General features: G+C 43.2%; 2 protein-coding genes across 42 annotated transcripts in view; one reads left to right on the forward strand and one right to left on the reverse strand.

The window, feature by feature from the left end:
* Positions 1 to 57: 57 nt before the first annotated feature.
* Mhc (myosin heavy chain) lies at positions 58 to 27,856 on the reverse strand. 40 transcript variants are annotated; one of them, XM_065497691.1, is made up of 34 exons: positions 27,737 to 27,855; positions 25,853 to 26,146; positions 24,639 to 24,782; positions 23,897 to 24,053; positions 22,818 to 22,845; positions 22,152 to 22,254; positions 21,620 to 21,712; positions 21,498 to 21,561; positions 21,343 to 21,441; positions 18,995 to 19,098; positions 18,276 to 18,413; positions 18,079 to 18,198; positions 17,876 to 18,025; positions 15,665 to 15,835; positions 13,239 to 13,418; positions 13,020 to 13,182; positions 12,059 to 12,111; positions 11,212 to 11,299; positions 11,038 to 11,155; positions 10,757 to 10,874; positions 9,119 to 9,255; positions 8,923 to 9,049; positions 7,966 to 8,175; positions 6,104 to 6,232; positions 5,818 to 5,961; positions 5,654 to 5,754; positions 4,938 to 5,450; positions 4,651 to 4,729; positions 3,417 to 3,662; positions 1,983 to 3,224; positions 1,412 to 1,852; positions 1,185 to 1,337; positions 884 to 968; positions 58 to 645 (listed from the first exon to the last, which is right to left on the reverse strand). In XM_065497691.1, the coding sequence occupies exons 2-33, from the start codon at positions 26,057 to 26,059 to the stop codon at positions 927 to 929; spliced, it is 5,862 nt and encodes a 1,953-aa protein (XP_065353763.1). In that variant the 5' UTR covers positions 26,060 to 26,146; positions 27,737 to 27,855; the 3' UTR covers positions 58 to 645; positions 884 to 926. The 40 variants fall into 40 exon arrangements, with proteins under 40 accessions (XP_065353763.1, XP_065353774.1, XP_065353772.1 ...); XM_065497702.1 differs by lacking the exons at positions 884 to 968; positions 4,651 to 4,729; positions 10,757 to 10,874; positions 15,665 to 15,835 and adding exons at positions 4,414 to 4,492; positions 9,850 to 9,967; positions 14,471 to 14,641 and having other exon boundaries at positions 27,737 to 27,856; XM_065497700.1 differs by lacking the exons at positions 884 to 968; positions 4,651 to 4,729; positions 10,757 to 10,874; positions 15,665 to 15,835 and adding exons at positions 4,414 to 4,492; positions 10,358 to 10,475; positions 14,471 to 14,641 and having other exon boundaries at positions 27,737 to 27,856.
* LOC135948430 (uncharacterized) overlaps positions 3,946 to 27,920 on the forward strand; it is a 43,267-nt gene continuing 19,292 nt past the window's right edge. For both annotated transcript variants that reach the window (XM_065497710.1, XM_065497711.1), the window contains exons 1-2: positions 3,946 to 4,150; positions 6,878 to 6,915. The gene's annotated coding sequence lies outside the window, so the exon portion shown is untranslated. The remainder of the gene's footprint in view (positions 4,151 to 6,877; positions 6,916 to 27,920) is intronic.

The raw sequence follows: 27,920 nt of genomic DNA on the forward strand, positions 1-27,920 counted from the left end.
TTGAAGGTTGGAGTGCTTCTCGTCTCGACCAGAAATGTTAAATTAAACGCTAAAGCGTTGAATGAAGAATATATTTTATTCAAATTCAAAATATATTTCACAAAAAACGTAGCCGTTGTTCTTCTGGGAGAGGCAGAGCAATGCGGTAGCTCACTTGGGACTGTTCTTGTGTATGATGGAATTCAGCCTTTGTGTGTCTATATATTTGTTTGTTCGAAATTTGCCGTCGTTGACTTGTGAGATGTTAAATGCAAACACCCATTGAACCGGAGACACTGCTTTGTCTCTCCTCCAAAGCCCCCCATTTTCAACTACCCCCCATGAATTTTGCCACGTGCGAATAAGGGAAGAGAAAGTTACATTTTAATAATTAAATTATTTTAACTTATTAAACGATGCACAAACAACATATATTAAGGTGCGCTTTACAAAGGATTCGCTTGATGGTGTGTTTTTGTGTTGACAAAGTTTTGAGCGGGTTTTAAGTAATAAAACTCGCTCAACATTTATGTCGAATTATGAGTTGTGGCCTTTGATTTTTATCGTTGCTTAGTATTCTCCCTCAGGATGGAGGTCGAATCTTGGTGGTAAAACTCCTCCCTCAAAGGGTACCGCTGGTCGGTGGGGGGCGCGATTTGCGTGGGGCTGCAAGACCAAACTTAAATTAGAAACACTTCACGAATAACAGTTTTTGGCAAAAGGGAAAAGTAATTGCAGGTAGTATTGAAAATTGAGATACAAGCGTAAATTTTGCGCAGAGAGTATGAGTGTCAGTGAATATAAAGCTTTACTGATAGAACGATAACGATCTTTACTTTTTTATCCCATGCAGAACAGTTTTGGGGAATTTTAAAACCAAACACATTTCATTTGATCAACTTACAGATGAGGAAGTGAGAATTTGTTTGGATAAATTGGAAAGTGGCCTATTCAATCAACTTCTTGGGAAGCTGCTTGCCGGCTGATGGCTGGAGATGAGAGAGAGATAGAAATAAAAGCATTAATTGTTATTAAAATTAAAAGAGCATAATGAAACAAAAATTTAGCTTGCATGCAAACCTAACGGATTCAATTAAATCTTTATTTAATTTTAATAAGCTCCTCTACTACAGTTGAAGTTGACAGTTGACACTGAGATGAATTTTTAGATTTCAGATAGCGAGTTAATGTGGCCGACAACTTACCACTGGGCTAAGGGCGCGGGCGGCAGACCCGGAGCGGCCCTTCGCGCGGAACTTGGCAATGGCTTGTTCAGAGAGGTCGGCACGCTCCTCAGCCTCTTCAAGCTCTTGCTGTGCCTTACGGAACTTGGCAAGGTTCAGTGCAGCAATCTCCTCCTGCGCTCACGAAAATTTCAAAGGTTAATTCTGGCTCCGAGAGAATGATAAAGCACAGAAAAACGAATACTCACAGCCTCTTCAATCTGTCGCTTGTACGTCTTGATCTTCTGTTGGAGCTTGTCAACGAGATCCTGCATCCTCTCGTGGTTCTTGCGGTCCTCCTCGCTCTGGAAGCTGAGCTCCTTAATGCGGCGCTCAGACTTGCGGAGGTTCTTCTGGGCATCGGCGTGGCGGCGCTGTTCTCCGTCAAGCTCGTTCTCGAGCTCGCGTACCCTCTGTTCCAGCTTCTGGATAGCCTTCTTTCCACCCTTAAGGGCGCTGTTCTCAGCCTCGTCCAGTCTGACCTGCAGTTCCTTGATCTGAACTTCAAGAGCCTTGCGGAGCTTCTCCTGGGTCTGGGCGTGCTCCTGCTCAGCGCGCAGCTCATCAGCAAGGCGGGCGGCGTCAACCATGGCCTTCTTGGCCTTCTCCTCGGAGCTCTTGGCTTCGTTGAGGAGCTCATCCAGGTCAGACTGCAACGTGAAATCAATTGTTAGCATGTGGATTGTGCGCTAATTACAAGAGAAATGTTGAATATGCAACCGGCATGACTTGTATGTCGAGCCGGCTGCATACACAATAAAAGCCAGATAAGATACTCACGTGAAGAGTGGAGAGCTCGCTCTCGAGCTTCCTCTTGGCAGCGGAGATGCTCTGGTTCTGTCCGCCGAGCTCGTTGAGCTGCTCGTGGGCGTCGCTGAGCTCCTGTTCAGCCTGGCGGCGGCCGCGGTCGGCCTGCTCCAGAAGAGTGCGGGACTCCTCGAGTTCGTTCTGCAGAGCGTTGGCGCGGCGCTCAGCAATGCCGTACTGTTCGCGGGCCTCGTCACGGGCACGCTGTTCCTCCTCAAGAGAGGTCTGGATCTCCTTGATCTGCTGCTGGTAACGCTTGATGTTCTTCTGGCTCTCAGCGTTGGCCTTGTTGGCGTGGTCGAGAGCGATCTCGAGCTCGTTGATGTCAGCCTCGAGCTTCTTCTTCATGCGCAGGGCCTCAGCCTTGCCCTTGGCCTCAGCCTCGAGTGAGGCCTGCATGGAGTCGAGGGCGCGCTGGTGGTTCTTGCGGGTGTTCTCAAACTCCTCTTCCTTCTCCTGGATGCGGCGGTCGATCTCCTGGCGCACCTGGCTGAGCTCAAGCTGAGCACGCAGCACCTTGTTCTCCTCCTGCTCGAGGGCGGCCTCAGCCTCCTCAAGAGCAGCCTGGAGCTCGTCCTTTTCGACTTCCAGGCGCTTGCGAGACTTTTCAATCTCGTGGATGTTGCGGCCACCCTCGCCGATCTGGTCGAGCAAGTCCTTGACCTCATCAGCCAAGTTCTTGTTCTCACGGCGCACAGCCTCAAGCTGCTCCTGGCCCTCATCGTAGGCACCCTTAAGACGGAACAGCTCGGTGGAGTAGTTGCGGCACTCCTTCTGGGAGGCATCCAGCTCAGCGGCCAGGTCGTCGACCTTGAGCTTCCATTCGCCGATGATCTTGTCGAAGTGCTTCTGCTTCTTCTCGGCTGCGTTGGCGATCAGGTGAGCGCGATCGACCTCCAAAGTGAGATCCTCGACCTCAGTGCTGAGGCGCTGGCGGGTCTTCTCCAGGGCCACAACCTTCTGGTTCAGGGACTCGATGGTCTCCTCAGCCTCGGCGAGGCGGGCCTGCAGCTTGCGCTTGGACTCCTCGAGCTCCTCGGCGCGGGCTACGCCCTCAGACTCGTACTTGGAACGCCACAGCTGAGCCTCAGCGTTGGCCTTGGAAAGCTGGCGCTGGATGTCAGCCTTACCCTCGGCCTCCTCCTCCATCTGTTCGCGGATGTTGTCCAGATCGTGCTCCAGATTGCGGAACTTGCCAAGAAGGGTGGCACGTTCCTGTTGGCAAAAAAACATAATTTTGACCACTACGTTCGTTCAAATCCCTTTTAACTAATTCAGCATATCGCGCAAATATTTCATATTGCTCAGTAATTATTCCACAACGTAATTTCAGTAGCTGGTGGTAACTTAAAATCATGTAAAATTCTGATTTAACTCCCTGTTTTGAATTATAAAAATGCTACTCACGCGAGATTCCTCATCAGCCATGCGCTTGGTGTCCTCGAGCTGGGTGGTGAGGGAGATCTTGATCTTGCTAAGCTGAGAAACCTGAGACTCGGCCTCTTCCAACTGGCGGAGAAGGTCGGAGTTCTCAACGCTCAACTTCTTCTTGGCGGCATCGAAGTCGTTGAGGGTGCGGTTGGACTCATCCAGCTTAGACTGGATCTCGTTGATGTTGTGCTGCAGCTGCTTGGCGATCTTCTCAGCAGCGGCCTATAAAGAAAAAAATATTGTACCATTAGATATTGTGAAATATTAATAATAATTGGATAATATCATAAAAAAACACGAGACAAGCCACATTTTTCTATTATAAAGACAAAACACAATATTATGAACAGCTCATATGAGACATTGTTATGTTTTAGTATTTTCATTAACATCAGCGGAAAAATAGCGATATTCTTTACATTAGAAGGATCCACACTATGCATGTGGCTTTGGAGGGGAAATTTAAATTAGTAAGAAGTCAGATGAGGTTTAAAAGGCGCCATTGGCAGACACACAAGTCCGTTGACCAATCAGAGCGTCGAGAAAAGGTGGGAGTGTGTGGTTTTGAGATAATAATACACATTATTTGAGTCTTGCGGAAATTCGGGCAGAATTAAGTGGATAATTCGCGGGATGGAAGGTTCAAGCTACATTGAAACGACTTGCGAATCAAAGTTGAGTTGTTAATCCTTCGCCGGAATTCGTCGAGGGTAAGTTGAAATTATTAACAAATTGGCAATTAAGTATGCATTACGAAATTCATAAAATTCAAAACTGGCTGTAAAAAGCGTGAGAGTGAATGAACACTGTATACATATTTGATAATCAAAAGCTAGACAGAGACCACTGTAAAAAATTTCGTTTAAAAAAGCAGAGTTAAAGTTACGTTTTAGAAGCTGAGATTGGAAGCAGTATATTGTAACAGCGATATAAAAAGGCATTTTTGAAGCGTTTTTGATTGCGTTCTTTGTACCTTTTCGTTGCCCAAATGGTCGACACCCGCTCGCAAATCGTTAAGTTCAGCACCCATCTGGGCCCTTTCCTTTTCGGCCCTGGTGATGCATTGGAGTGATTATTTATAAAGAGGAGCAAGAGTAAATGTGTCTGCATGATGCACAACGTGTTTGAAAATTTAAAAACCAGTTGGGGGTGGGTGGGGGCGCAAAACACTGATCAAAAAGACATTATCGGCTCCGTTTGGAGCTTCTACCTTTTCGCGGGCAAGACCATCAATGGCTCCGCGAGTCTGGTTCAGCTCATTGTAGGCAGAGGAGCGGTCGTGCTCAGCCCTAAATTTATCAATAGCAAAAATTGTTTAAAATGCGATGATTCAAATTGACTAGCGGGAAATAGGAGTCTTCAAAATGGTAAAAAAAGTTATAAAATACTCTGGGTGCCTGAAAAGAAGGGGTGAAATTTTGTGGGCATCGGTTGGAATTGAATTAAATTCCAATTTAGCTACTCAATTGGATTAATATTTTTGGAGCGGACTCATACTTGGCCTTGAGCTTGTTGAGCTGGTCGATCTGCTCTCCCATCTCGGCGACGGCATCGTTGTGCTTCTTGCGCAGGTTAGCGAGGGTAGCCTCGTGCTGGATGTTGGACTCCTCGAGGTCGCGGCGGAGCTTAGCCAGCTCAGCCTCGCGCTTCTTGTTGAGCTCAATCTGGGCAGAAGTGGCACCGCCAGCCTCCTCCAGACGCTCGCCGATCTCCTCAAGTTCGCGGGCGAGGTCAGCACGCTGCTTCTCGGCCTTGGAGCGAGACTGGCGCTCAGCCTCAACCTCCTCCTCGAGCTCCTCGATGCGGGATTGCAGCTCCTTGATCTGCTTATTCAGTTTGGAAACGAGCGACTGTTCGTCCTCAAGCTTGGCAGTCACGGATGAGATCTCCTTGTCCTTGCGCTGGATGGTCTGCTCAAGCTCCTTCTTGTTGCGCTCCAGATCAGCAACAGCCTCCTGAGTCAGTTTGAGGTCACCCTCAACCTTCCTCTTGGTCTTCTCGATGTCACCGCTGTAGTGAAAAATAATGTTTTCTTGTTAAAATTCAGTAAGCAGATATGCTTTGACAATTTTAAGTAATTTCTCAAGCAAATATTTTGAGTAAGACGATTCAAAGACTTCTCTTTAAGCTTTGAGAGCTATAGCGTAGAACAATTCTGCACTAGATTTATAAGAATGTATTTTTTAGGAATAAATAAATCAAGCATTATTTACCGCAGCTTCTTCTCGCGCTCCAGAGAGTCCTCAAGCTCGTCAAGGGTCTGCTCCAGCTTAGCCTTAACCTTGTTCAGGTGGTTAACCTTGTCCTCAGAGGCCTGCACATATCAAAAGACAAGTCAGTGGCAGGGTCTGCACGTATCACCATGTCAAAACCGCACCTGCAATTCCTCGGCCGTCTTCTGGCTGGTCTCACCCGAAAGCTTCTTCTCCTTGTTGAGCTTGTTGATGAGCTCATCCTGGTGGGCGATCTCATCGTTGAGGTTGCGGATCTGGTGGTCCTTGGTGGCCTTGTCCTGCTCGGACTGTAAGTCGAAGAGAAAACTCGTGTCAATTTATTTAATGGCAGAAAGGCAGCGAGATGCCCCAAAATATCCGACTGAGACAAATGGCGCTGATCTAAATTTTTCACAGTCCGAATGTTTATTTTGAATGGTTGAAAATTACCTTCTGGACAGCGAGCTCGAGATCTTCAACATCCTTCTTCAGGCCGGAGATCTCCTGCTCCAACTTCTTCTTGGACTGGAAGAGCTGGTTGCGGGCATCCTCCTCCTGCTGCAGACGCTCCTGGGTGTCCTGCGGATCGAAGACGATATTTCGTGGTTATGTAACCGGCTTGACACGCTTGTAGGGCAGTTAGCCTACTTTTATTAAAGCCCATCCAACCAAAGGTTTTATTCTAGTTGTCATTAGCAGGAGAAATATTTTTGAGGTTATTCGCAGCTTTTAATAGTGTTATCTGTGGGAGCGTTTGCCGGCTCATTCCTTTCCCTCCGTACATAAATTCCTACTCAGACTGGCCTCCAGCCAAAGCCAGCTGCCATATCCATAATTCAAAGTCAGGGAAATGTGTGGGCGCGCACGTCTACCGCCCGTGATGCATCTGTGCGAGTTTTTTCAGTCTATAAAAAGCATCTGAGGGGTGCTTATGGATTCATCTTCGCGACACTAATTTTCTTTCTCTAAATTGCGACAAAAAATATATTTGCATGTTTTATCGCGTAAGCTGATCTGCCTGCTGGTACTGAAATGCTTTTTGGGTAATTTTTCTCCTAAGCGCGAAGATAAGGGGGTATGATTCAAGCGCCTGAAATAAAATTCAAGCGCTATTTTCGCCCGTGAGCATTAAGTCTTGTTATTAGTGTGCATGAACGCGTGAAGTGTCGCGAACGGAAGAGATTACGTTACATGCGTATTTAATGCTGGATCCTCTATTTTTAGGAAGGCCGTGGACGACCCTTGAGCGCATACCCACATCGGTAAGTACCACTTACACATTTATCACTCGCCAAAACGAAACTAGATTGCAACGGCATTTTGGTGCGGAAAGAGCATTTGGCCGCTCCAGAATTAACTCGCGCCTAAAATGGAGCCTCCATCTGCGCGCGTGCCGGGCGCGATTCCCTGCGTGAGATAAACGCACGCCAAGCCGGCCGCCGCTTTAATTAACAGAGCCTCATTGTCCGAGGTGTACGAGCGACATTATTAAGTTCGGCGGCTCCGCATCAAGATTTTCAGGCTGGCGGCCGAAAATATGAAATATTGCCGGGCTCGCATCTGGAATTATAATTAGAGCCGCCCTAATGAATGCCGCGCCGCTCACCAAAGTTAGTCACCGCGTCGCTTGCCTAATTTTAGCCCAAAGCACGTTTCACGCCGCTGAATTTTATATAATTTTACGTGGCTAGACCGGAATTCCGAAATGTGGCTGTGCGAGGTGAGGCAGAAAGATGCCAATTAAAATTGAAAATTTTGACCAAACGGAAGCAAAGAGCTCGCAAACCTCGCCAGAAATGGATTTCCGTTTGTACCAATTTGTCAATCATCAGCTTCACTTGAAAAGACCCGCTCGACATGACTTTCTGACTGACGCGTTAAACTAAACAGGCCGTTTGGGCCAGAATATCCATCGTAAACAATCAAAGACACATTAAAACGCCGACCACACGGTCCAGCATTTTCTCACGCGCGCCCAGCGTCATAAATTAGTCTTGGCTGTTGTGCACGCGTGAAATTTATATCCCGCATATTTATTATTTCAAAGGAGCGTAAATCCATCACAATTTTATTTGATTGCAAGTGCGCTCGCCACCGACTTAAACACTTTCATCTATTTTTATTCGCTTGTGCGCATCAAATGGAATATATTTTAATGATCAGGCATAACTGGAAAATGAGAAAAATGTGTTTATGGTAGTATGATAATTCCAGATCAGGTTGAATTAATTTCTTGCTGCGTTTTTTACTTTATATTTTGGGAGGTTTCTAATGATGTTTTATTTGTAATTTAAGATAAGTATCAAACTTACGTTGAGCTGAGCCTCAAGATCAGCCTTCTGGGCCTTGAGCTTGTTGGCCTTCTCGTGGAAGTCGGCGAGGTTGCCCTTCTCACCCTCGAGGTTGGCAGTGAGCTCGTTCTTCTCCTGCTGAAGCTTGGCAAAGGCAGCCTGGAGCTCCTTGTGGGCCTTCTCTTCCTTCTCGAAGGCCTCCTGAGCCTTGGCAGCCTTCTCCTCGAGTTTCTGTTTTCGTTCGGTGGGACAGACGATATTTGAGAAATCCGGAATCATGTTAGCGGAAAGGCTGCCACCATCCACTCCAGTCGGCGGCACGACACCCAGTGAGAGGGTCGGCCCTGCTCACTCGCTCGCTCAAAACGCAACACCCACTGCGTCTTAAATATACTTGCAAGATTCATCACGCGGCCCCCCACCAGCCGGGGGTGTCTCTCTCTCGCTTTTTCGAGAAAACTTGACTTGCTCGCAGAATGGATGGCCGCGACCCAAAAATAAAATTATCATCATCGCCGCCGCGGCTACCTAGCCTATTAGAGATGGATGACATCCTCCAAGGTGCGACTCACCCCATAAAAAACCGTAATATATCTCCGCCTTTCCCCCAGCCTCCACACGCGTGGAAAAGATTTATAAATTGTAGAGAAAGTTTCTCCTTGCCAAAAGTAAGGTCGTTCTCTTTCGGTTGCAGACCCAGATCTGCTATACCATTTTCCACATCGTAAATCTAATTTAATTAAACACGGCGTTTCCAGAATTAAGTGTTGCCAAGTTAAACGATACCCAGCAATTGCAAGTTTAAATTAGCCTCCAGCGACTAAAACCCAAATTTCAGTTTAAAATTAGACTTGACGCGAAGCAACAAAGTATGCTAGAAGCAAATCGCACCAAAGGAGAATGCATTCGAGCGGTAATAGATTCAGTTGCGGCGGTTGAAATCTCCTTAAAAGGAACTGTCCAAATTAAGATACTTACGGCGATTTCGTCCTCGACGCGAGTGACGTTGAGCATGGGCCTGACCTTCTGCCACATCTTCCACCAGGGCCAGGTGCGGAGCTGCAGGTACTTGCGCAAGTTGCGCTGGACAACCTGGAGGGCAATCCTGCGAACCGACACATAATTGCAAACTAAGTTTCCGGCGGCTGCTCGTTCTAACTTTTCCGCAACTCACCTCTGGTCCTGCAGTTTCTTGAACTCCTTGCGGGCCAGATAACCGCGCATGTAAGCCTGCATCCAGGCAACGATCTTGCCAAGGCGGTCATCACGCAACTCCTCCATGGTACCCAGGACACCGGCACGGAAGAAGACCTGCAGCGAGTAGCGCAATTAGCATCGAGTCGGCCGGCAGTGCCGCTGGACAAGTTTTTACGGACACGTCCACTTTGAAGCGGAAGATACACACGGGTTAGGGCGCATGCTCGTGCCAAGGAATCCTATGGGTTTATGTACACGCTTGTGCTACTGGTTGAGATTATTTTATTTTCAAATGTGGTCACTCGGTGAATGGTCCAGCTTAAATATTTTTGGCAACTGTTCCATTCGGTCGCTCAGTAAGCACTGTGAGTGTTATTTTTGCTAAATCAAAACTGAGATGTAGGAATCTCCAAATTAGATGAAACACAGCACATTATTGGTTGACGATCGTCTTGAGCTTAATAGCAAATTATATAATTTAATTAGCACTATTAACAAGCAGTTGGCCGCTTGAAAATGAACAGAAAAGAAAAATAATTGCGCAAAGATCACAAAAATTTTTTCTTGAGTTGAAATCATAGAGAATATTTTAGTTCCGATTAAAAGAAATTTGAGCATTGTAGAAGCTTGAAAAGAAGCCGCTGAAAGTTGATTATGACATTGAAAGATCGAAGAGATTATGAAATTTCTTTTCTTTCCGATTCGCACCTTAGTGTGACCCATTCTGTATTGCTCAGCATCCAGTTGAATGACTTCAAGGATAATTTTGGTTGCTTGTTCAGGAGGCATATTATCCTTGACCAGGTGAGCGCATAGGATTTTGTACCTGTTAGCGCATGTGGAAAAGGACAAAAAGGGTAAAAAGGTTCACGGCACATTGCATATTTACATAACAGTTTAATCAGTCAGGGAGACACATTTAAGTAATAAAATCACTCTCATTGCATGGTACTTTGGGAAAAGGGTGATTTTTGGCGCACTGGCTTTGAAGTATAGAGCAATGTATGTACAAATTGTCCCATGTTATGCATATTTACTCGCTGTGCCAGTTTTGTGATATCAACCGACTGCAGGCGTCCTTGAGAGCCGACACGGTGAGATCGTAATACTGTATTTATTCCGTGCCGACTCAACCGGTACGTCACCAGTCTATTGCCAGTCTGCATGGCAATTGGTCGATTTCACGCCAAAAGTCCGTGTGGGAAAGGGTGCAGACCTTGGTGTGTCCGAGACGGAACAATTCTTGGTCCAAAGCTGCAGACTCGAGCAGCAACTCGGCAATCTTCTTTGGGTCTTCCACATTCTTCACTTTTTTGGGGTCTAGGATGCTGTATCTAAAAGGTTGGCAGGCAACAAGACCAGGGTGAAATTCCGAGCAGGGTGGTGTCAATTAAAACTACGTGCTAAATACGGAGTTGGATCGATTTAAAATAAAACTGTTGATAAAAGGAATCGGATTCGGTGTTCTCTCCATCAACTGCTGCTACTGGTTCCTCAAAAGGTGCAAGGTGTGAAATTAAATCTACCAAGGGGAACTTCAACCGGGGTGGTGGTGCATTCCGGAGGTCGCAAAAGTAAATTTTGTACAAAGACTTTAACAGGGATCGGTATGCACCTTAGTGTGACCAATACGGTAGCTCTCGGGGTCCAGCTCGACAGACTCCAAGCATTTAGCGGCAGCGACCTTGGGGTCAGACTCAGCCTGCATGATGGCGGGGGCGAGGATCATGTAACTGTGGAGCGAGAAATGGGTCATCGCCCAAGCGGGTTAACGCATTTCTTTCATTGTAAGATAATAATGTTCGCATGTTCGGTATACCAATGCGAGGTTTTCAATTTTCTTTCAATTGTTTGAGATTTATGTTTATATAGTAGCAGTGTATGCTGCGGTCTTACCGGAGCTTGAAGTCAGGGTACACCATCCTGTTGGGGAAGCCCTTACGGCAAATACGGATACCCTCAAGTACACCGTTACAAGTCAGCTGGTGCATAACCAAGTGAGAGTCGATCACACCTGCGAGATTTAGTGATTAGTAAGTTGCTCTAAATCGACTCAATGTTCAATCTAACCAGGCTGCTTCATCTCGTTGGGGATGATGCAACGGACAAAGTGAGGCTGGGTGCTCTTCAGGGTGGTCATCAGGTTGTTCAGCTGCTCCTGTAGGACGGAAAAAATCCTGGCTAGTAACTGGTGGGATCTTTAGCGATGAACAGTTAGTTTAGATTATTAGGACCATTACTTCTCATGGCCAGCAAAAATTGGTTTAAATTCGAATTGCGGAAATTCAGAATTTTTTGTTTTTGCTGGTCAGATTTTTGAGCTCTCTGGCGTAAAGAAGCATGCCAGATTTTCAAAACAAGCCCCAACCTACGATACCTGGGTCGAGCAATACAGGTAGCAATACAGGTAGAAACCAACAACACTCGGGAATCGTACTTTTTCTGGGGGTCTTGATAGGGAACACTAAAATGCAGGTCTAATGGCGTCGAGGAGGCAACTCCTTATATCTAGGAGCAGCTACATTGTACTTTGGCCTACGCCTAGTGGTTCAGGAAATTTGATCATGCCAGATTTGAAACTGTCAGATGAGGTAATTTTGGTGCGACGTTTCATTTCAAATGCAAACTTGAGGGATTCGTGCTGAAATAGAATTCCTTCCTTGGAACTTTGAAATAAATTTGGAATGTCACTGGGTCATGCAAAGGTGAAATTCGGAGTGGTCATGGTACTTTCAATATAAATAATACTTTGAAGCATTTGAAGCCAATGGGAATTCTTTGAAAAGCATCAAATTGTGTTATATCAACTTTTACTTGATACCGATGGAAATGCAAAAAATTTACTGTTATGCTTCTACTCCAAAAGTAATATTATATTAAAATCATTTGCAAGCAACGATTGCTTTTGTTATTTCACCTTGTAAGAGGAAGACACAGTGGCGAAACCACCGCCCTTCTTACCGCGGCCACCTATTGAACAATTTTACAATTGCATGCACTCATGAGAAAGTTGCAAAAAATTGTTCTAAATATAGTAGACGCAGACGCCCATGTAGACCAATTTCTGTTTTAAATGCGCTGTATTTTGTGGCTATTAGCGCGATGGACCTAAGTCCTTGCCCTGTAGGAAGAAGACACAGTAGCAAATCCACCGCTCTTTTAATCACGGTTACCTGTGTTTCAGACGAATTGAACGTTTATTTAAAAAAATAAATATTCGCCTTCGGATGTCGTTGATAATAAATGCTCATTCAGGGGAGGGGGTGGGATATTTGCATAAATTACGCTTTTGTCTTGTTGTTGGTTTTCCTTCGTAAGATTGGATAAATTATGGATTTCAAATATTATTTACCCTGTACAGGGCGGATACGGTCTGGAAGGCAGAGCCCTTGGCGCGCTTGCCACCTGTCGGAGATTGAAAACAAAATTGATAGTATTTTCTTCTACATTATTAATTCAATGCCAAAGCTTATGTATGTACACAGCAAGCGGTAGTTGAAAATGAAAAGCAAGAAATTAAATAATTATTTGAAGAAAATCAAAATTTTTAGAAAAATTGAAAATCATTTTTTGAAACTAAATAAAGTCGAAATAATGTTTTTGTTATTACGGTTACTAAAGAGATGAAGAACTACAAGTTTGGTTAGGATTAGGAAGACGAGGAGCATTTTTTTAAATGTGAGTAGACATCCACAGGCACCAGCTGCAAATATATTGTGTTCAGTGTAGAAATTTCGCCAGATTGGCTGAGATGAAAAAAATATATTTGATTTATGTTTGTGTACGAAAGAAGGTCACTCTTGTGTTTGACAATTAAAATCGTTTAAGCTGAAATTTGTATATTCCACTTAACAATGAGACATTCAAAGGAAATTTACCCTTGCCACCACCGCCACTGGGATCAACACCACCAGACTGTCCAGGGTGGTCAGCGAAGATCTCGATCAGCAACTTGTTTGATGACTTCTTGAACTGGTCGACGACAGTGTCGTTAAGGGGATCCTTGTTCTTCTCAAGCCAGCCAGTCAAGTTGTAAGCGACCTGTTGCACAAGCAGAATAAGCACAATGCTTAAGGAGTTATCGAGGATTAGCATACAGTGCCGGCGTAGTGCACGATGGCGAAGTGGGCCTCAACCTGGCCGGGCTTGGGAGGCTTGGGCTTCTGGAAGTTGGGAGACTTGCCCAAATGCTGAGTACGCAACTTTTCCAAGAAGGTCTGATCAGTAGCCTTGGGGAACATAGACTCTTCCTCAAGGATGGAGAGGATACCCAGAGGCTATTGTGGAGAAAGCCCAAGATTAGCATTGGCTCGCGCAATATTTGCTGAACTTCAATTTGTGAAGAGGTTTATTTTCACGAAATTTTTTCGTATTTTTATTTTTCCTGAAACTTCATTCTTCACAATTTGAATTATTAGCAACGTATTTTACCAAAAATTATGCACTGATTACCACATAACTTTTGGCAAAATTTGGTGAATTTTATATCTACGTAATATATAGGAAGCAGCTTTGAACTATCGACCAATATAACATACTCACAGATACCAGCTAATTAGCTAGTACTACTGGTGACTTGCCACTCAATGGACAGAAGTAGAAGAAAGATTTGCAACAAATTATGAGTTACGTCAAAGGAAGACAAATGGTTTATTACTATTGTTATGCTGTTACTATTTAAGCTCAAGAAATTCGCCCATGTGAAAAAGCCGTCAAGAAATTAGCATATTAAGACGCGGTGGTTTAAACACGCGCTACCTTCTCGATAAGATCAATACAGGGCTGGAGATCCAATCCAAAATCAATGAATTTCCATTCAATGCCTTCCCTTAAATACTCCTCTTGTTCCAGAATGAACATGTGGTGATTAAAATATTGTTGCAGCCTTTCGTTTGTAAAGTTGATGCATAATTGGTTGAAATCATTCATCTATGAAACAAATGAAGCACATGCGATATATAGAGAGGCCGCCCTTGGTAGCGTCAGGGGCACATCACCCTTTTGTCAAGATTTTTAATCCAAACCAAGGGCTCCTTGATCATGCAGCGAGACAAATCTGATTCAATTGTTTTGGCAAATTTAATTTGTATAATTTCTTTGTCCATTGAGATTTACTGGCGTCCTGTTAAGAGAAGTTGTTAAACATTTATTGTACTACCTGCCTTGCTGAAGATTTCCCCTCATTGTGAAATGTAATGTATTTTAATAGGTAAAACAAGGGAAAAGTGGGCCGCCTGCCACTGTTGGTGCAACATAAAAGTTTAAAAGAGGTTAAAAAGATGTGAAGTAAGACAGAAAAGAGTTAGTTAATGCCTGCCGAGAGGACTACCTTCTCTATCAGATCAATACAGGCTTGAAGATCCATGCCAAAATCAATAAAAGTCCATTCAATGCCCTCGCGTTTGTACTCTTCTTGTTCCAAAACGAACATGTGGTGGTTGAAAAATTGTTGTAGTTTCTCGTTAGTGAAGTTTATGCAGAGTTGTTCAAACCCGTTGTACTGTTTTAGTATGGGTAAACAAAGGAGAGGCAAACATTGATTAATCATCAGTCTCAATTGATGGAATCAAATGATTTTTTTTAAATCGGGACAGACAAAGATTTCACGTCTCAGAGTGATTTTTGGGAGGAAATCCAGAATGCTGATAAATTATGTACAATTATTTAGCACCTTCGGAATTTCTCTCCCTAGAAAGGAAAAGGTCACACGCAAGTGGGATTGATTGCAAACTGTTTCGACAATTGCAAAGTGTTCATTTTTTGTAGGGAGAAACTCCTGCAACTTTCCCAGTTCGGAGTGGTTTCAGCGTCATGCAAAATTCTGCAAAGACAGGAAAAACACGAGAGGAAATTTTACAAAATGGTTTGTTCGTGAGGGGATGCTCTTCAGCGTTGTCCTTTTGTTCCAGCGCACTTCGACCCAACAAAGAATATCAACGCAAAGGGTGGTTTTGAAGGTTTTACCTTCTCAATCAACTCAATACAAGCGAGCAAGTCCATGCCGAAATCAATGAAGGCCCAATCAATTCCTTCACGTTTGTACTCTTCTTGTTCCAAGACAAACATGTGGTGGTTAAAAAACTGCTGCAACTTCTCGTTTGTGAAGTTGATACAGATTTGTTCGAATCCGTTGAACTATTGGGCCGTACGGGTAAGAGGAAGGGCAACAAGAACAGAGAACGTGGACAATTAGAGAATACCGTGGAACGTCAGAGCGAATCGGTATGTGTGTGTGTCGGATTATAAAGGGAAACACAAATCAAGAATAGGATAACGAAGCTGCTCTGCACTAAGTGCAGCTTCAAGGGCTAGCAATACCGGGAAAGTATGGTCAATGGTATTGAGTCAAAATGTGGCGTGTTTCATTCGCCAAACGTGTCGAAAACATGCATGGTTTCTGAAAAGGGAAGAAAATCAATGAAACGTGCATAAAAGGGTGACCTGGTTCAAACCTATCCCTATAAAACCTTACGTATTCGACTGTACTAAACACTTAAGTTTTGAGAAGTGGTGTCGCGTTTACCTTCTCAATCAGTTCTATACACATGAGCAAATCCATTCCGAAATCAATGAATGCCCAATTGATGCCCTCTTTCTTGTACTCCTCTTGTTCCAGCACAAACATGTGGTGATTAAAGAACTGCTGAAGCTTCTCGTTAGTGAAGTTAATACAGATTTGCTCAAATCCGTTGTACTAGAGTGGAAATCGAAGAAAAAAAATGCACGAAAAAATGGATTAGAAAATAAGCAAATCATTTTTCTGCAGAATCGTGTGTTTGAATGACATGTGAATTGAAAGAACACAATATTCCCTCAAGGTGTGTAGATTACAATTCAACCTCTTCTCTTAAGAGAAAAGTCTTGGTTGCACACAGAACATGCGAAATGGAATGTAAAATATAATTAATGGGGGTGCGCACACTGTCCAAGAAGTGTCACCATGGATCCAAACCTTGCAAATTTATTCCCTTTGAGATTGCTGACTGAACCGATGAGAAGTGCGCATTCTTTGCCAGAATTACCTTCTCAATCAACTCAATACAAGCTAGCAAGTCCATTCCAAAATCAATGAATGCCCAATTGATGCCCTCTTTCTTGTACTCTTCTTGTTCCAACACAAACATGTGGTGGTTAAAGAATTGTTGAAGTTTCTCGTTAGTGAAGTTAATGCAGATCTGCTCGAATCCATTGAACTGCAGACCGAAGGGGAAAATAGGTAATCCACATTAAAAACATGTCCTAAATGTAAAAATTCAATAATGATAAATAATAATAAGAGTTATCAATATGTGAAGTTTTGATGTAAAATGAGTATTTAAGTACGCGTAAAATTTTAAATCAGAAAGCTTTTTTACTGCACTATATAAACAGCACAAAATTTTAATTTGCACAAAAGCGTATACTCTTCTTCAAAATTTCAAAACAGAAAGCTTTTTTACTGCACTATATAAAGCACATAATTTTAATTGGCATAAAAGCGTATACTCTTCTTCAAAATATGTGGATTGCTTATACATATATCTGCAGAGAGCCATGCAGGGACTACCTAATAGCAACAGTAGGAAGGATTTGTGTGAAGAGGTTATTTAAGTTGGTATGCGTCACATGCAAAACAAAAATATTATTTACTTGAACCACTGTATCGAAAACGCCTGTGCTGGAGAATACTTAATTGACATAGCCTCTTAAATAAAAATTTGGCAGTGGACATTTAAAGCTACCTTCTCAATCAGTTCAATACAAGCGAGCAAGTCCATGCCAAAATCAATGAAGGCCCAATTGATGCCCTCTTTCTTGTACTCCTCTTGTTCCAGCACAAACATATGGTGGTTAAAGAATTGCTGGAGCCTCTCATTAGTGAAGTTAATACAGATCTGCTCGAAGCCGTTGTACTAATCGCCTCAAGCAGAACACACAGAAAGAACATATAAGTTAATCACAGTGACACTGAAATGACATGGATTAGTGACGACATAATTATTAAACATTTTTCCTTCTAAAATGTGTGCGTTAGTTGCAGAAACTCGAAAAAATAAGTATCAAGCAGAAAGTTAACCCATCGTAAACGGGCAGTTTCAAAACAGGACTAGGCTACATACTACTACTGTTGTAACTACTTTGGTATTCTTGATTTGGCTCCTGCAAACTGCTGCAATATTATCGTTGCTGCTCCCTTTTATCTGCTGAGGAATTTGTAGGGTATCTAAGCTACCTTCTCAATAAGGTCAATACAAGCAAGTAAGTCCATGCCGAAATCAATGAAAGCCCAGTTGATGCCTTCCTTCTTGTATTCCTCCTGCTCCAGGACGAACATGTGGTGGTTGAAGAACTGCTGCAGCTTCTCGTTGGTGAAGTTGATACAGATTTGCTCAAAGCCGTTGTACTAGGGACGGGATCCATTTGTGCACGGGAGGGTAAGGCAATTTATATGCAAGGGTGGCGGGAAGCAAACAGAAAATAATATTTTCTAATTAATATACAGGTTTCTCTACTATCAAACAGTATGTGTTGTCTGGAAGTTCTTCTGTGAATCTCTCATAGCATAGTAGGGAGTTTTGCCTGAGAGCAACTATCTACGGGGTACGAGCAATTAGTTTCATGTGACTAATATATGTGTATATATTTCAAATATTCCACACAAATGTTCCAGACTGTACGTATATGTAAATATTGATGTGTATAATATGGATGATTTGTTTTCAGTAAAAAAATGTATATTTTTTCAAATACTCACGTCGAAGATTTCAAAGCCGGCAATATCAAGCACACCAATGAAGTGCTGTCTCTTCTGCTTGGTGTCCAGGGTCTCGTTACACTTCTTGACGAGCCACTTGAACAGCCTGTCAAACACGGACTTGCAAATGGCACCGACGGAGTTGGTAACCTGACAAATTTTGTTCAGTGCGGGGTTCTTGGTTTTTGTAAGATATTCCTCACCTGATCCTTGTTACGACCCTGGGTCACGAACTCGTTACCGACCTTGATGCGGGGCTTCAGCAAGTTCTTGTACATATCAGCGCAATCGCAGCCCAAAAGCTTGGCAACGCGCTCACCTTCCTGCAATGTTGGAAGTGCGATATCAATGAAGTTCCTTCAAAAACTCAGCCACGAGAGGCCAAAAGATTTGAACTTACGGCCATGCCGTCGGCTTCAGCCTGCTCCTCGCGACCTCTCTGCTTGAACTTCATGCCACCCATGTGCATGACAGTGGCGGTGATCTTGTAAATGTTGTCCTTCTCCTCCTGGGTGAAACCCAGAACGTTGAAGGCTTCCTGCAATATTGCCATAATTTGTAGAGAAGCTCACTCGGCTCTGGTTTTTGGAACTTGAGGAAGGCATTAAATGCAGCTAAACTTGAACATATTTGCCATTGTGATTTTGGTTCAGGACTTAGGGTGATTGATGGGGTTCAGATGTTTGCCGTGTTAGAAGAATCCGTTTTTGTGAGTTAGCGAACATGCACCACATTGATGGTTAAAATTTTGGTTATGCTCTTATAACATTCCCATTGGTGATAGTTAATTTAATCGACGAGGATCGTAAACCTGCTTGGATCGTTCGTTTATTGGGAGAGGATGCCACAAGAGTGCTTCAAATATTTTTCGGGTTCTTTTAATTTTAAAATAATTGATAACATTTGGAACTAATTAAATGAACTGAAGATGAGGGTGCATAGTTTTTCGCAAAAGTCCACAAGGGATCCATTTCAAGGGAAAACCAAGGCTACTTTTGAGTTTGGGAGTAGAGTGCTATTGAAAGTTGCTACTCATGATATAGGGTCGTCGTTCAGCATTCACGGAATAGGGCTAAAACATGGAGGATGAGCACAGGGACAGATTTCGCGAGTTCTTACGTCGGTGAGCTGACTTTCCTCGCCGTCATCCATGCTAGGAATGGTAATTTTACCCTGGGACACGTTGTAGTAATCGTAAATGTTGTCACTCAACAAACAGAGATCTGGAGCATAGAGGAACATGACAAAAGCGATTAGTGTTGAAAAGCATTACGCAGCGATATTGTTATAGCGAAACAGCCAACGTTGTACCTGGAAAAGCACACAGAAAGCTTGTTAAATTAATGGCTTTAACTGCACTACAAAGTCTGGAAACTTATCTCAGTTTACATTATTTGCAGTGCAGTGACATTACATGATTTTTAAAAATTAAATTTGTAACAGCGTAAAATGAAATAGACAATAAGCAGTTAAAGCAGTTTAGCGAAGCATCAGTAGCGTCAGATGACGGCTTCTTTTCTTCGTTGAATTGAAACGACGCAAGGGGTGGGAGGGTGGACGGAATACCTCTCAAATTTGAGAAGAGTAACCGAGAGGGACGTTTGGTTGCGTTAAGTCTCATTCATTCCATTGAATTAATTAGTGAACAGTCTCATGCGTCGAAAAATTAATCACTTTTGATTTTGACACCATCCAATAGAGGTTTAAATTTAATGTAAACACTTTCGTGTATTTTTAAGATGAAGAATTAGTGCGTAGGAATTAAAAATGAAAAGTTAAAATTAGATAGATATTTCTGCGCATTTGATCTAATGATTTTGGCGGATGACTTACATCAGTAATAAACAATTCCTCAAAATCGTTCATGCCGGGTATTCGGGTCTTGCCCTGACTCACAAAGTAATAGTCTTCCATACGATTGCTGAGCATTGTCATTTCTTAACCGTGAAAAACAACACATCGACTTTAGTGTTATGATAAGTGTATATGTGGCAGGAATGAACATAAAAGATGAGTGAGTGAAAGAGAGTTTGGATGGACATTACACAGTTCCAAGGATAAGACGAAGTCACAGGTTCCTAAAATAGACGCTCACATCTAGAACAAAAGAGACGATCGACGAGACGAACACAGGGTTTCGGGTCTAGGATGGGTGACAGGGTAGGATGTTCTATTTTTTCCAAACTGCTATTGCCAAAAACCAATTTCACTACAGGTAGCAGGGAATAACATAAAACAGAACTGTGTGTCGTGTTGTTTCGTGTGTTGTCTTGAAATTTTCGAAATCTCTCGCTTTAAGAAATCGCGTGGACGACGAAATGAATAAAAATGGTTAATCATATTAATGGCTGATATTATTGATTTGTGTGTTAGATTCTGAATTGCTTTAGAGAATGCCTGGCCGAGTCGAGATTTTTGTTTGATTTCAAGCAGCGTCCTTTTTGCCCAATCAACTTACATCTGTTATGAGCAATTCATCGCCATCATTTAATCCAGGTATTGTAGTCTTTCCTTGAGCCACAAAGTGGTACTCGTTGATATCATCGGATAGCATAGTAGTCTCTACACAGCATTTCCGTTCAGTTAGTAATTTTATGCAAAGACAGGGCTAACATCAACAAAATCATCAATAGAAAAAAAATTTTGATAGTGTCTCTATCTAAGAGGTGTCTTGTGGCCAAATTAAAGAACAAGTGTAGGATTCATTCTAAACAAAAAACTGATTGTCGATAAAGGGTGGTAGTAGTCGCCACGGGTGCAAAAATCTTTAACAGATTGACGCACCGCCACTGATCAAGTCATGCAGTCGATTAGCAATTTCTGTATAGCAAAAAGATTTGGTTGTAAACGAACATCAGTTGCCATTTTCGTATGGCTATATCGCTAAATGAGACATGCCCACAGAATTTGATTGTGCTATGCAAATCTTCGTTGTCTCAACAGAAGATGCATCGTCATCGTCACTCTTCTTCCTTGTTTCACACGCATATTATTAGGGTGGGTAAGAGAGGAGGTAGGAGTGGCAGTATTTGGGCACTGGGTGGGTCAGGGGGGACTTACGTCAGTCAGTACACATTCCTCTCCATCATCGAGACCAGGAATGGTGATTTTACCCTGAGCTTGGAAGTAATAATCCATCATATCGTTGGAAAGACAACACATCTCTGCGGGGTCAAAGAGAATTTAATTGTTTAGAATATTTCTGTCGGGCATGAGCTAAGAAAGTTTGTTGGTAGCTGGAAATTTACGTATTAAAACCGACAGCTTGCGGGCACACTGGAAAGAAAATGATCAGTAGTGGGCATTTCAAATTCAAGAGTGCTGATGACAATCCCTTGAATTTAAAATTTTAAAAAAACCAAACTGATGGGAATTATTTTTTTGTTTTTGTTTTTTGATCTAATAGGTTTGAATCCCATTAGCTTGCTTAGTCTTAAAACTATATCGCGAGCATCGTCAGAACTTACCCTTCAATCCAGGAACGGCGCCAGACATCATCTGGTAGAAAATGTGGTAAGAGCGCTCCAGAGACTGTTGGGAGATGACACGAGCCTTCTCGAGCAGGTCTGAAAATTGAGTTTAGTTAGTTTTGCTCGTTACGTGCTAAATAAAAGCTACTTACAAGTCTCAATATCGGCACCGGCCAGCTTTCCAGCGGGACCGAAGTGGATACGGATGAACTTGCCCTGTAGAGAAATGGAAATTTAATTCGGATTGTTTAGACTCTTCATATTTGGCACTTACGAAACGGGAGGAGTTGTCGTTACGCACTGTCTTAGCGTTACCGAAAGCCTCCAGTACGGGGTTGGTCTGCACAACCTGGTCCTCAAGAGAGCCCTGAGAGTGGAAGTAATTATATTAATACCTTGCGAGTTTTAGCTTCGCGAGGTTAGCTTAGCTGGTACAATGGCATGTTTGATGGGGTTAAAAAAGCGACTTTTCTACAATTTATATTAAGACTATACTTTGACTAGTAGAGCAGAGAAATATGAAAAGCATTAGTGAGGAAAAGCAGAATTGTGATAACTGAGCTACAAACTAAAAATTAAGCGATTCCTCTGTCAAGGGAGGGTTCCATTGAAATTTTAACAAACGGACAGTATATTTTTAGGATGAAGATGATCCGTTTAACTTTTATGCTGGTTTAAATGAGATCACAGAACTCGAATCTTTGAGTTTTGCTCTGGTTCAGTCCTTTGGATGATCTCACAGAGATGCTTCACTTTAAAGAGTCTCCGTTTATGGGTTTTGGTTCACGCCGTCCGGGAAAAATTACCTTCTTCTCTTGGGCCTCACTCTTCTTCTCATTGGCACCAACAGTGGCGAAGTAGGCAATTACTTTCTTTGTGTTCTCAGTCTTTCCGGCACCAGACTCTCCTCTGTGTGTGCAAGATGCAAAAAATTGAGATTGCGTCTCTGACAACGGTCCGACAGAGAGCTCATGTCAGAAGTTTGTTTGTGCTGGTGTCCGTTGCGCATTATTGTCTTTTTTTTTTAATATAAGAAATCCCTCCTTATAGCGGGTGAGAATGCTGATAAAGGCGGCGGATAAAAGAACATCAAGAAGCACAGATAGTAAGAAGGGCGAGAGTAAATTTTATAATCGCAACAATCTACAAGTGAGTAAAATATATACGAATCCGAATTACGTTTAAAAAAATTAAGATAACAAATCAATCCGATTGCATGTGGCAAAGCGACTTACTCTCGAAAATTGATTCTTATCATCTTCCTTTTGCGGTTGCGCGAATCTGCCCTGGCCAGTGGAACGCGCGATGTGGGCAAAGAACTGAATTACGCGTTTAGTGTTTTCTGTTTTGCCCGCACCGCTTTCACCGCTATCGTGATAAAAGATTTGATTGGACTAATATCGTGGAATAGAGTTAAGTGTTAGTTTAACTTTGCGTCTGGGTGTGAGTTTCTATTTTGTTGGGAAACTTACGTGATCAACATAGACTGGTTTTCACGGTCTGTGAACAGAGAAGGAGAAAAAAGTAATGGTCAATATATTTTTAAAACATACGTTAGAATTTATATAGCATAATAGACGAAAGCAGACATTTTTACAATTAATTTTTAAAATTGAATTAATTATAAGGCGATTCCCACATGAGCTAGGTATTAGAATTCATTTATCAAATTGATCAGTCAATATTATTTGAAGTTTTGCTATGTAATCTTTATATCCTTTGTCTCTGTAATCATATCTAGGCCGAGAAATCTGATCAAAACTTATCACTGGGTATGTTATATTCATTCGTCGGATCATTGGAATTGTATGTTTTAGCTCGTTTTCTCTACTTTATAAATTTACTCCAAATAACCACATTCATGAGAATAAAAGTGAAATCGAGATCGGCAGCCAACAGTCCCATGATGACGTCAGCCGAGTAATTTGCTTTGGAATGCTGAATGAATAAAGAGGTAGCAGACGACGGCTGTACAATCTATTCTAGTATCTCACTCTTTAAGGTGGCGCGAGTGAGTCACAGAATGCCTGCCGTAGATCTATTTTCGCCACCCACGCAGCATCTTAAAAATCGCGCCTCTCGTTACCAGTTCTCATCATCTGAACTCATTTATTATTTTCAAAAGTAATGAAAGAGAATTTAGGACGCGATTTTCAATTTTTTAAAAAGTGCATTCCTGACAACTGGTATTTTCCCGAGACCGTGGTTTGGCCGATGAAACCGTGTTAGCAGTGGAGCTGTCCGGTTAAAAATAGGAGCTCCGAAAGCAGAAGGAAGGGGCAATGACGCGGTGGCCATATTTGGAGCCGGCTTGTGCGATTGGTCCGCAGATTGGTTCCTGCACATCGCTCTTGTTTGAGCTTTTCGTTTCCCAGGATAATTTAGCCTACCTTCTGTCCCAGTATTATTGTTTCAACGTGTCAGAAATGTGGCTCGAATTAAATTCCCAGCTTGAAAAATCTAATCGTACGCCCCTCAGCGTTATTATTTTCGAACTCATAGGGATGGAGTTTCAAAATTACAAATTATCGTTGATGTGAATCATACTCACTGGTCAACATGTTGACGTAGGCACCGTCAGAAATGGCGAAAATGTGGGGTGGCACCTCATTACGCCTCTTACCACGGTACATCTTAGCGCAACGGTTGGTGTACACGGGGAAGCGCTTGTAGGGGTTGATGGCAACGCAGAAAAGGCCGGAGTAGGTCTGTAATTGCACGGGGGCGATTAGTCTTCTGCACACTGACAAGCATTCATTTCACCCTTGTACAAAGGGTGATGCAAAAGTCCGTCTCTCTCGAGCGGATTGCAGCACACGGATTGGTATTCAATCCACTGCCGCGGCATGCGGAAAGGTATGGGGAAAACAGGCATTTCAAGTAGAAACTCCGCGGTTGCTTTTCCGAGAGGGAAAAGGGCCGTTTTGTGGCGGCTTTAGGTCCATTTTGAATAGGAGAAGTCAGCACCCCGTACTGGAGGGTGTCCGACGGCTAATGGATGGAGGTGTATAATGCTGGTGCAGGTTTCATATCCACTGCGAGTCTGGCTGGTAGGCAGATATCTCAGGTAAAGGGTGGATTTAATGTTAGCAGCGCTAACAGGAAATGTTAAAGACAGTCTGAGGTAAAAGTCACACCGGTTTGTTAGCAGACGGGTAGTCTGGCGAGAACCGACTTACGATTCAATACTTGTGTTTATTAGACTTAGAAGGTTACCACCCGTCCTAAGGTTAAAACGTGCAGAGCGACCAAGCGAATATGGGGGTAGCTCGTCCACAATCAGCCAAACTTACGTAGATAAGCTGGGCGTAGTAACGCTGCTTAAGATTGTGCAAGACAGACGCGTCGTTGAGGTATGTCAAGTTGGACATATCCTCAGCCTTCTCGTACTTGGGTGGGTTGACCTGCTGCAGCAGCTCCTTCTTCAGGGACTTCTCCTATTGGGCCATGTTAATGTGCAGAGAGTTAATCGACAAGTTTTGTCAGATCAATACTACTTAGCGTTATTACAGGCTAATTTTAGTTTTAGTCGCCGCATCGTAAACTCCTTCAACTGGAACAGCTGTGGAAACGAGTGAGTGGAGCGAGTGTTTTATTGTTGTGTGCGCAAACATCAAGTGCAGAGAGTCCTTTGTCAGTGCGTCGCACTTACGTAGATCAGTTTGTAATAGTATCGCTCCTTCAGGTTGTGCAAGACGGCAGCATCGTTTAGATATGTCAGATCGGCCATATCCTCAACCTTCTCGAACTTTGGAGGGTTGACTTGCGATATTTGGTCCTTCTTCAGAGATTTCTCCTAGATTCAAGGCAGCAGGACAAGGTGAGGTACGTAGCGATTGAAAACCAATTGCTTAAAACTGCCAATTGAATTATTTTTTCCAACTGGTTATCAATCTGATGAGTTTTGAGAGATTTTTAGATGGTTATCTTTAATAGGAATGGAAAGAATGTAACATAAAATGTTTAAGTGAGTTCATGTTGTCTGGTATTTGTTAAAGGAATTTGAAGGGATATTTTGTAATGTAGCAATTTGTTGTGTCTAAAAATTAAAAGTAAAATAGAAGAAGGAAGTCTCACGTTATTAGATCAAAGCTATTTTTAGTCATAGTAAATAATTTGGCAGTAATCCGTGGCGCGGGTGTGGCAATTAGCGTTTGATTTGGATCCAACAAGAGGACACAATAGCTTTGACCTTTTTTCCATTTGCTTTAATCTGCGATCCACACAGTACATCGCAGATGAGATGATTTCGCTGTGGCCTAGGTGCAATGAACTCCTCAAAGTAACTTGAATTTTTTGTTGCTTAATTTTGCAAATTGAAATTTTGAGGATAGAAATTTTCAGAGCTTGGGCTTTTATTTTTTCATTTTAAATTATCGTAGGCAGTGCCCCTGCAGAAATATGAATGTATGCAACCGGCTGAAGCGCCGTGCACGGCAAAAAGCCTAGCTCTGCATCGCTCCAGGCCGAGAGTTTTTAATTGAAATGAAAGTAGCGATATGCATACCTCACCACCGGGCAGGCCGACAACGACCATATCGCCCTTGGTGGACTTGATCTCGCCGAGGAGATAACCATCCTTATCGTCGGCGACCCAGCAAGCCTTCTTCGCATCGTAAGGCTTGGTCTGGTCGATACGCTTCTGTTCGAGGGACACAAACAGGTACGGGGTCGGATCGGGGTCTTCACCCTCCTGCTTCACGACGCGTGGCATGGTTCTTCTGGTTTCTTCTCAGTTGGTGACGGCAACAACCAAAGAGTAGACACACAAAGTTGGAAGAAGAACAGCCAAGGAGCTCTCCTGTGGCAGAGAAGAAGGCAAAGTGAGCGAGTGGTGCCGCGCGGGACAGGCCTGCGCCGCCGGCCGGGCAGTGGTGGAAGGAGGCGGCCGGCCGATCGTCAGAATAGATCGCGCCGCCTAATTTTAGAATATCCCCGATCGTTTGCTTTCTCTCATGCCCTGCCTCCTTGCCGCCTCGCACTATCGAGAATTGGCGATTTCTATCGAGCCAAGGAGGCAGGGATTTTTTCTTCCAGCCTCACACACGCACGCACGCACACACACATACACACACACACACACACACACGCTCAGAAATATATTCATTCGCGCGCCTCGCGAGCAAGAAATTCTCCAGAAAGAAATTCTTGGCAACGGACCCCGAGTGACGAGGATGGCTACTTTCCTTTCTCCGCCTCTCTTCCAGTCCAAAGTTCTAAAGAGTCGCTTCAATTTGAAGCATCCGTCTCATAGGCGGCTTTGATCGTTATATTTTTATCCAAGTCAATCTGCAACTGCACTGTATTCTTAATAAGAATTTAAAATGCAAAACAAAGTTACCTTGTCATGTGATTTAAAATTTTGAAAATTCTGAGTTAAATTTAAATTATTATTGAGTTTGAAGCCAAATTCCCTAATCATTGATACCAATCAAAAGTCAATAGCAGTCCCGATATTTATAACCGCAGATCTCTAATTACTTCGAAGGTACGCGCCCGCCTCCTCTTGTTTGCGAGGAGACAGATCGAGGGTTTGTTTCTAACTTTAGAGTGGACGTCCAACAAGAGGAGTCGATTCTTAAAATAGACCCATCCCGGGCACGCATTTGCATTCGCCGCGAATTCTTTCTCTTGTTAGGTGGATTGACTTGGCTCGGTGTACCAGATTTTCTTTCAAATCAAGTACAATAATCATTACCTGTCACTGTTACCTGATTAAATAAAACGTTGATTTTCATTTTAAGTTAAATTTAAAATTGAATTTTGATTCTTTTAACTTATTAAATTCGAGTTTTAAGTCAAGTGCGCGCTTTCGGAAGCTGACCCACTAACTTAGCTGAGGGAGCATGTGCGCTGTTCAAACGTGTCTGATATTTTTGGCTCCAGTCTCCAGCAGTTAAAGTTTGAGTTAATAACTCCAAGAAAAACTCGCGCGTGTTGCGTCATCCTGCCATGGCACCTCAGTGTTTGAAATGTCAAAGTGCGTCAGGTGATTCAAGGCAACACTGATCTCTATCCAATCAGCTCCTTTGAGGTTTATCTCGAATCTGTAGAGAATTTTACTAATTTTCAGACAAAGAAACTGGATTTAAATTTCCTATTTGAATTTAAATATTTGAAATGATTTTAAGTTAAAATTTTCGAATTGACTGAGTTTTCAGATCCTAATTGCTTAAGGCTATTGTTAATTAACTAATTGGACTGGAATTTGCGGTGTGATTCAGTAAATTTTGAAGTTTGCGAGCCACTTGGTCACTCAGGGCCATACTTACTGTTGGAGGCACACACTCACTCAAGAAGGCACACCCACTTTGAAAGCACACTGTAATAATCCACTGATCGGGGCGAGCACGTTAGCCTTTGGATTCAGGCACCGATGCTACACACTCACGTTCAAGAGCTGCTCTGTCCACGAGAGCGCCGTGCACACCACCCTAATATAAAACGTCTGCAACGTGATAGCTGCCGAGCAACAGCGGCGCTTATTGGCGCGCTGCCGGCCAATCGGGACGCGGTTCACGTCCCTACCTGAAGGACCGGTCTACCATTTTAGGCGCAGGGCGGTGTTGGGCCGC

The sequence above is a fragment of the Cloeon dipterum genome, chromosome 1, assembly GCF_949628265.1.
Source record: "Cloeon dipterum chromosome 1, ieCloDipt1.1, whole genome shotgun sequence".
NCBI classification, from domain to species: domain Eukaryota; kingdom Metazoa; phylum Arthropoda; class Insecta; order Ephemeroptera; family Baetidae; genus Cloeon; species Cloeon dipterum.

Excerpts from the sequence above, each read along its gene's own strand:
- Mhc (XM_065497702.1), bottom strand. The coding sequence starts at position 26,059 with ATGCCACGCGTCGTGAAGCAGGAGGGTGAAGACCCCGATCCGACCCCG. Across the intron at positions 22,255-22,817 it reads AACCAGTCTATGTTGATCAC|AGGAGAGTCTGGTGCCGGAA; the intron begins GTAAGTTTCCCA and ends TTGCACACACAG. Across the intron at positions 13,183-13,238 it reads TCGTGCACTACGCCGGCACT|GTCGCTTACAACTTGACTGG; the intron begins GTATGCTAATCC and ends CTTGTGCAACAG.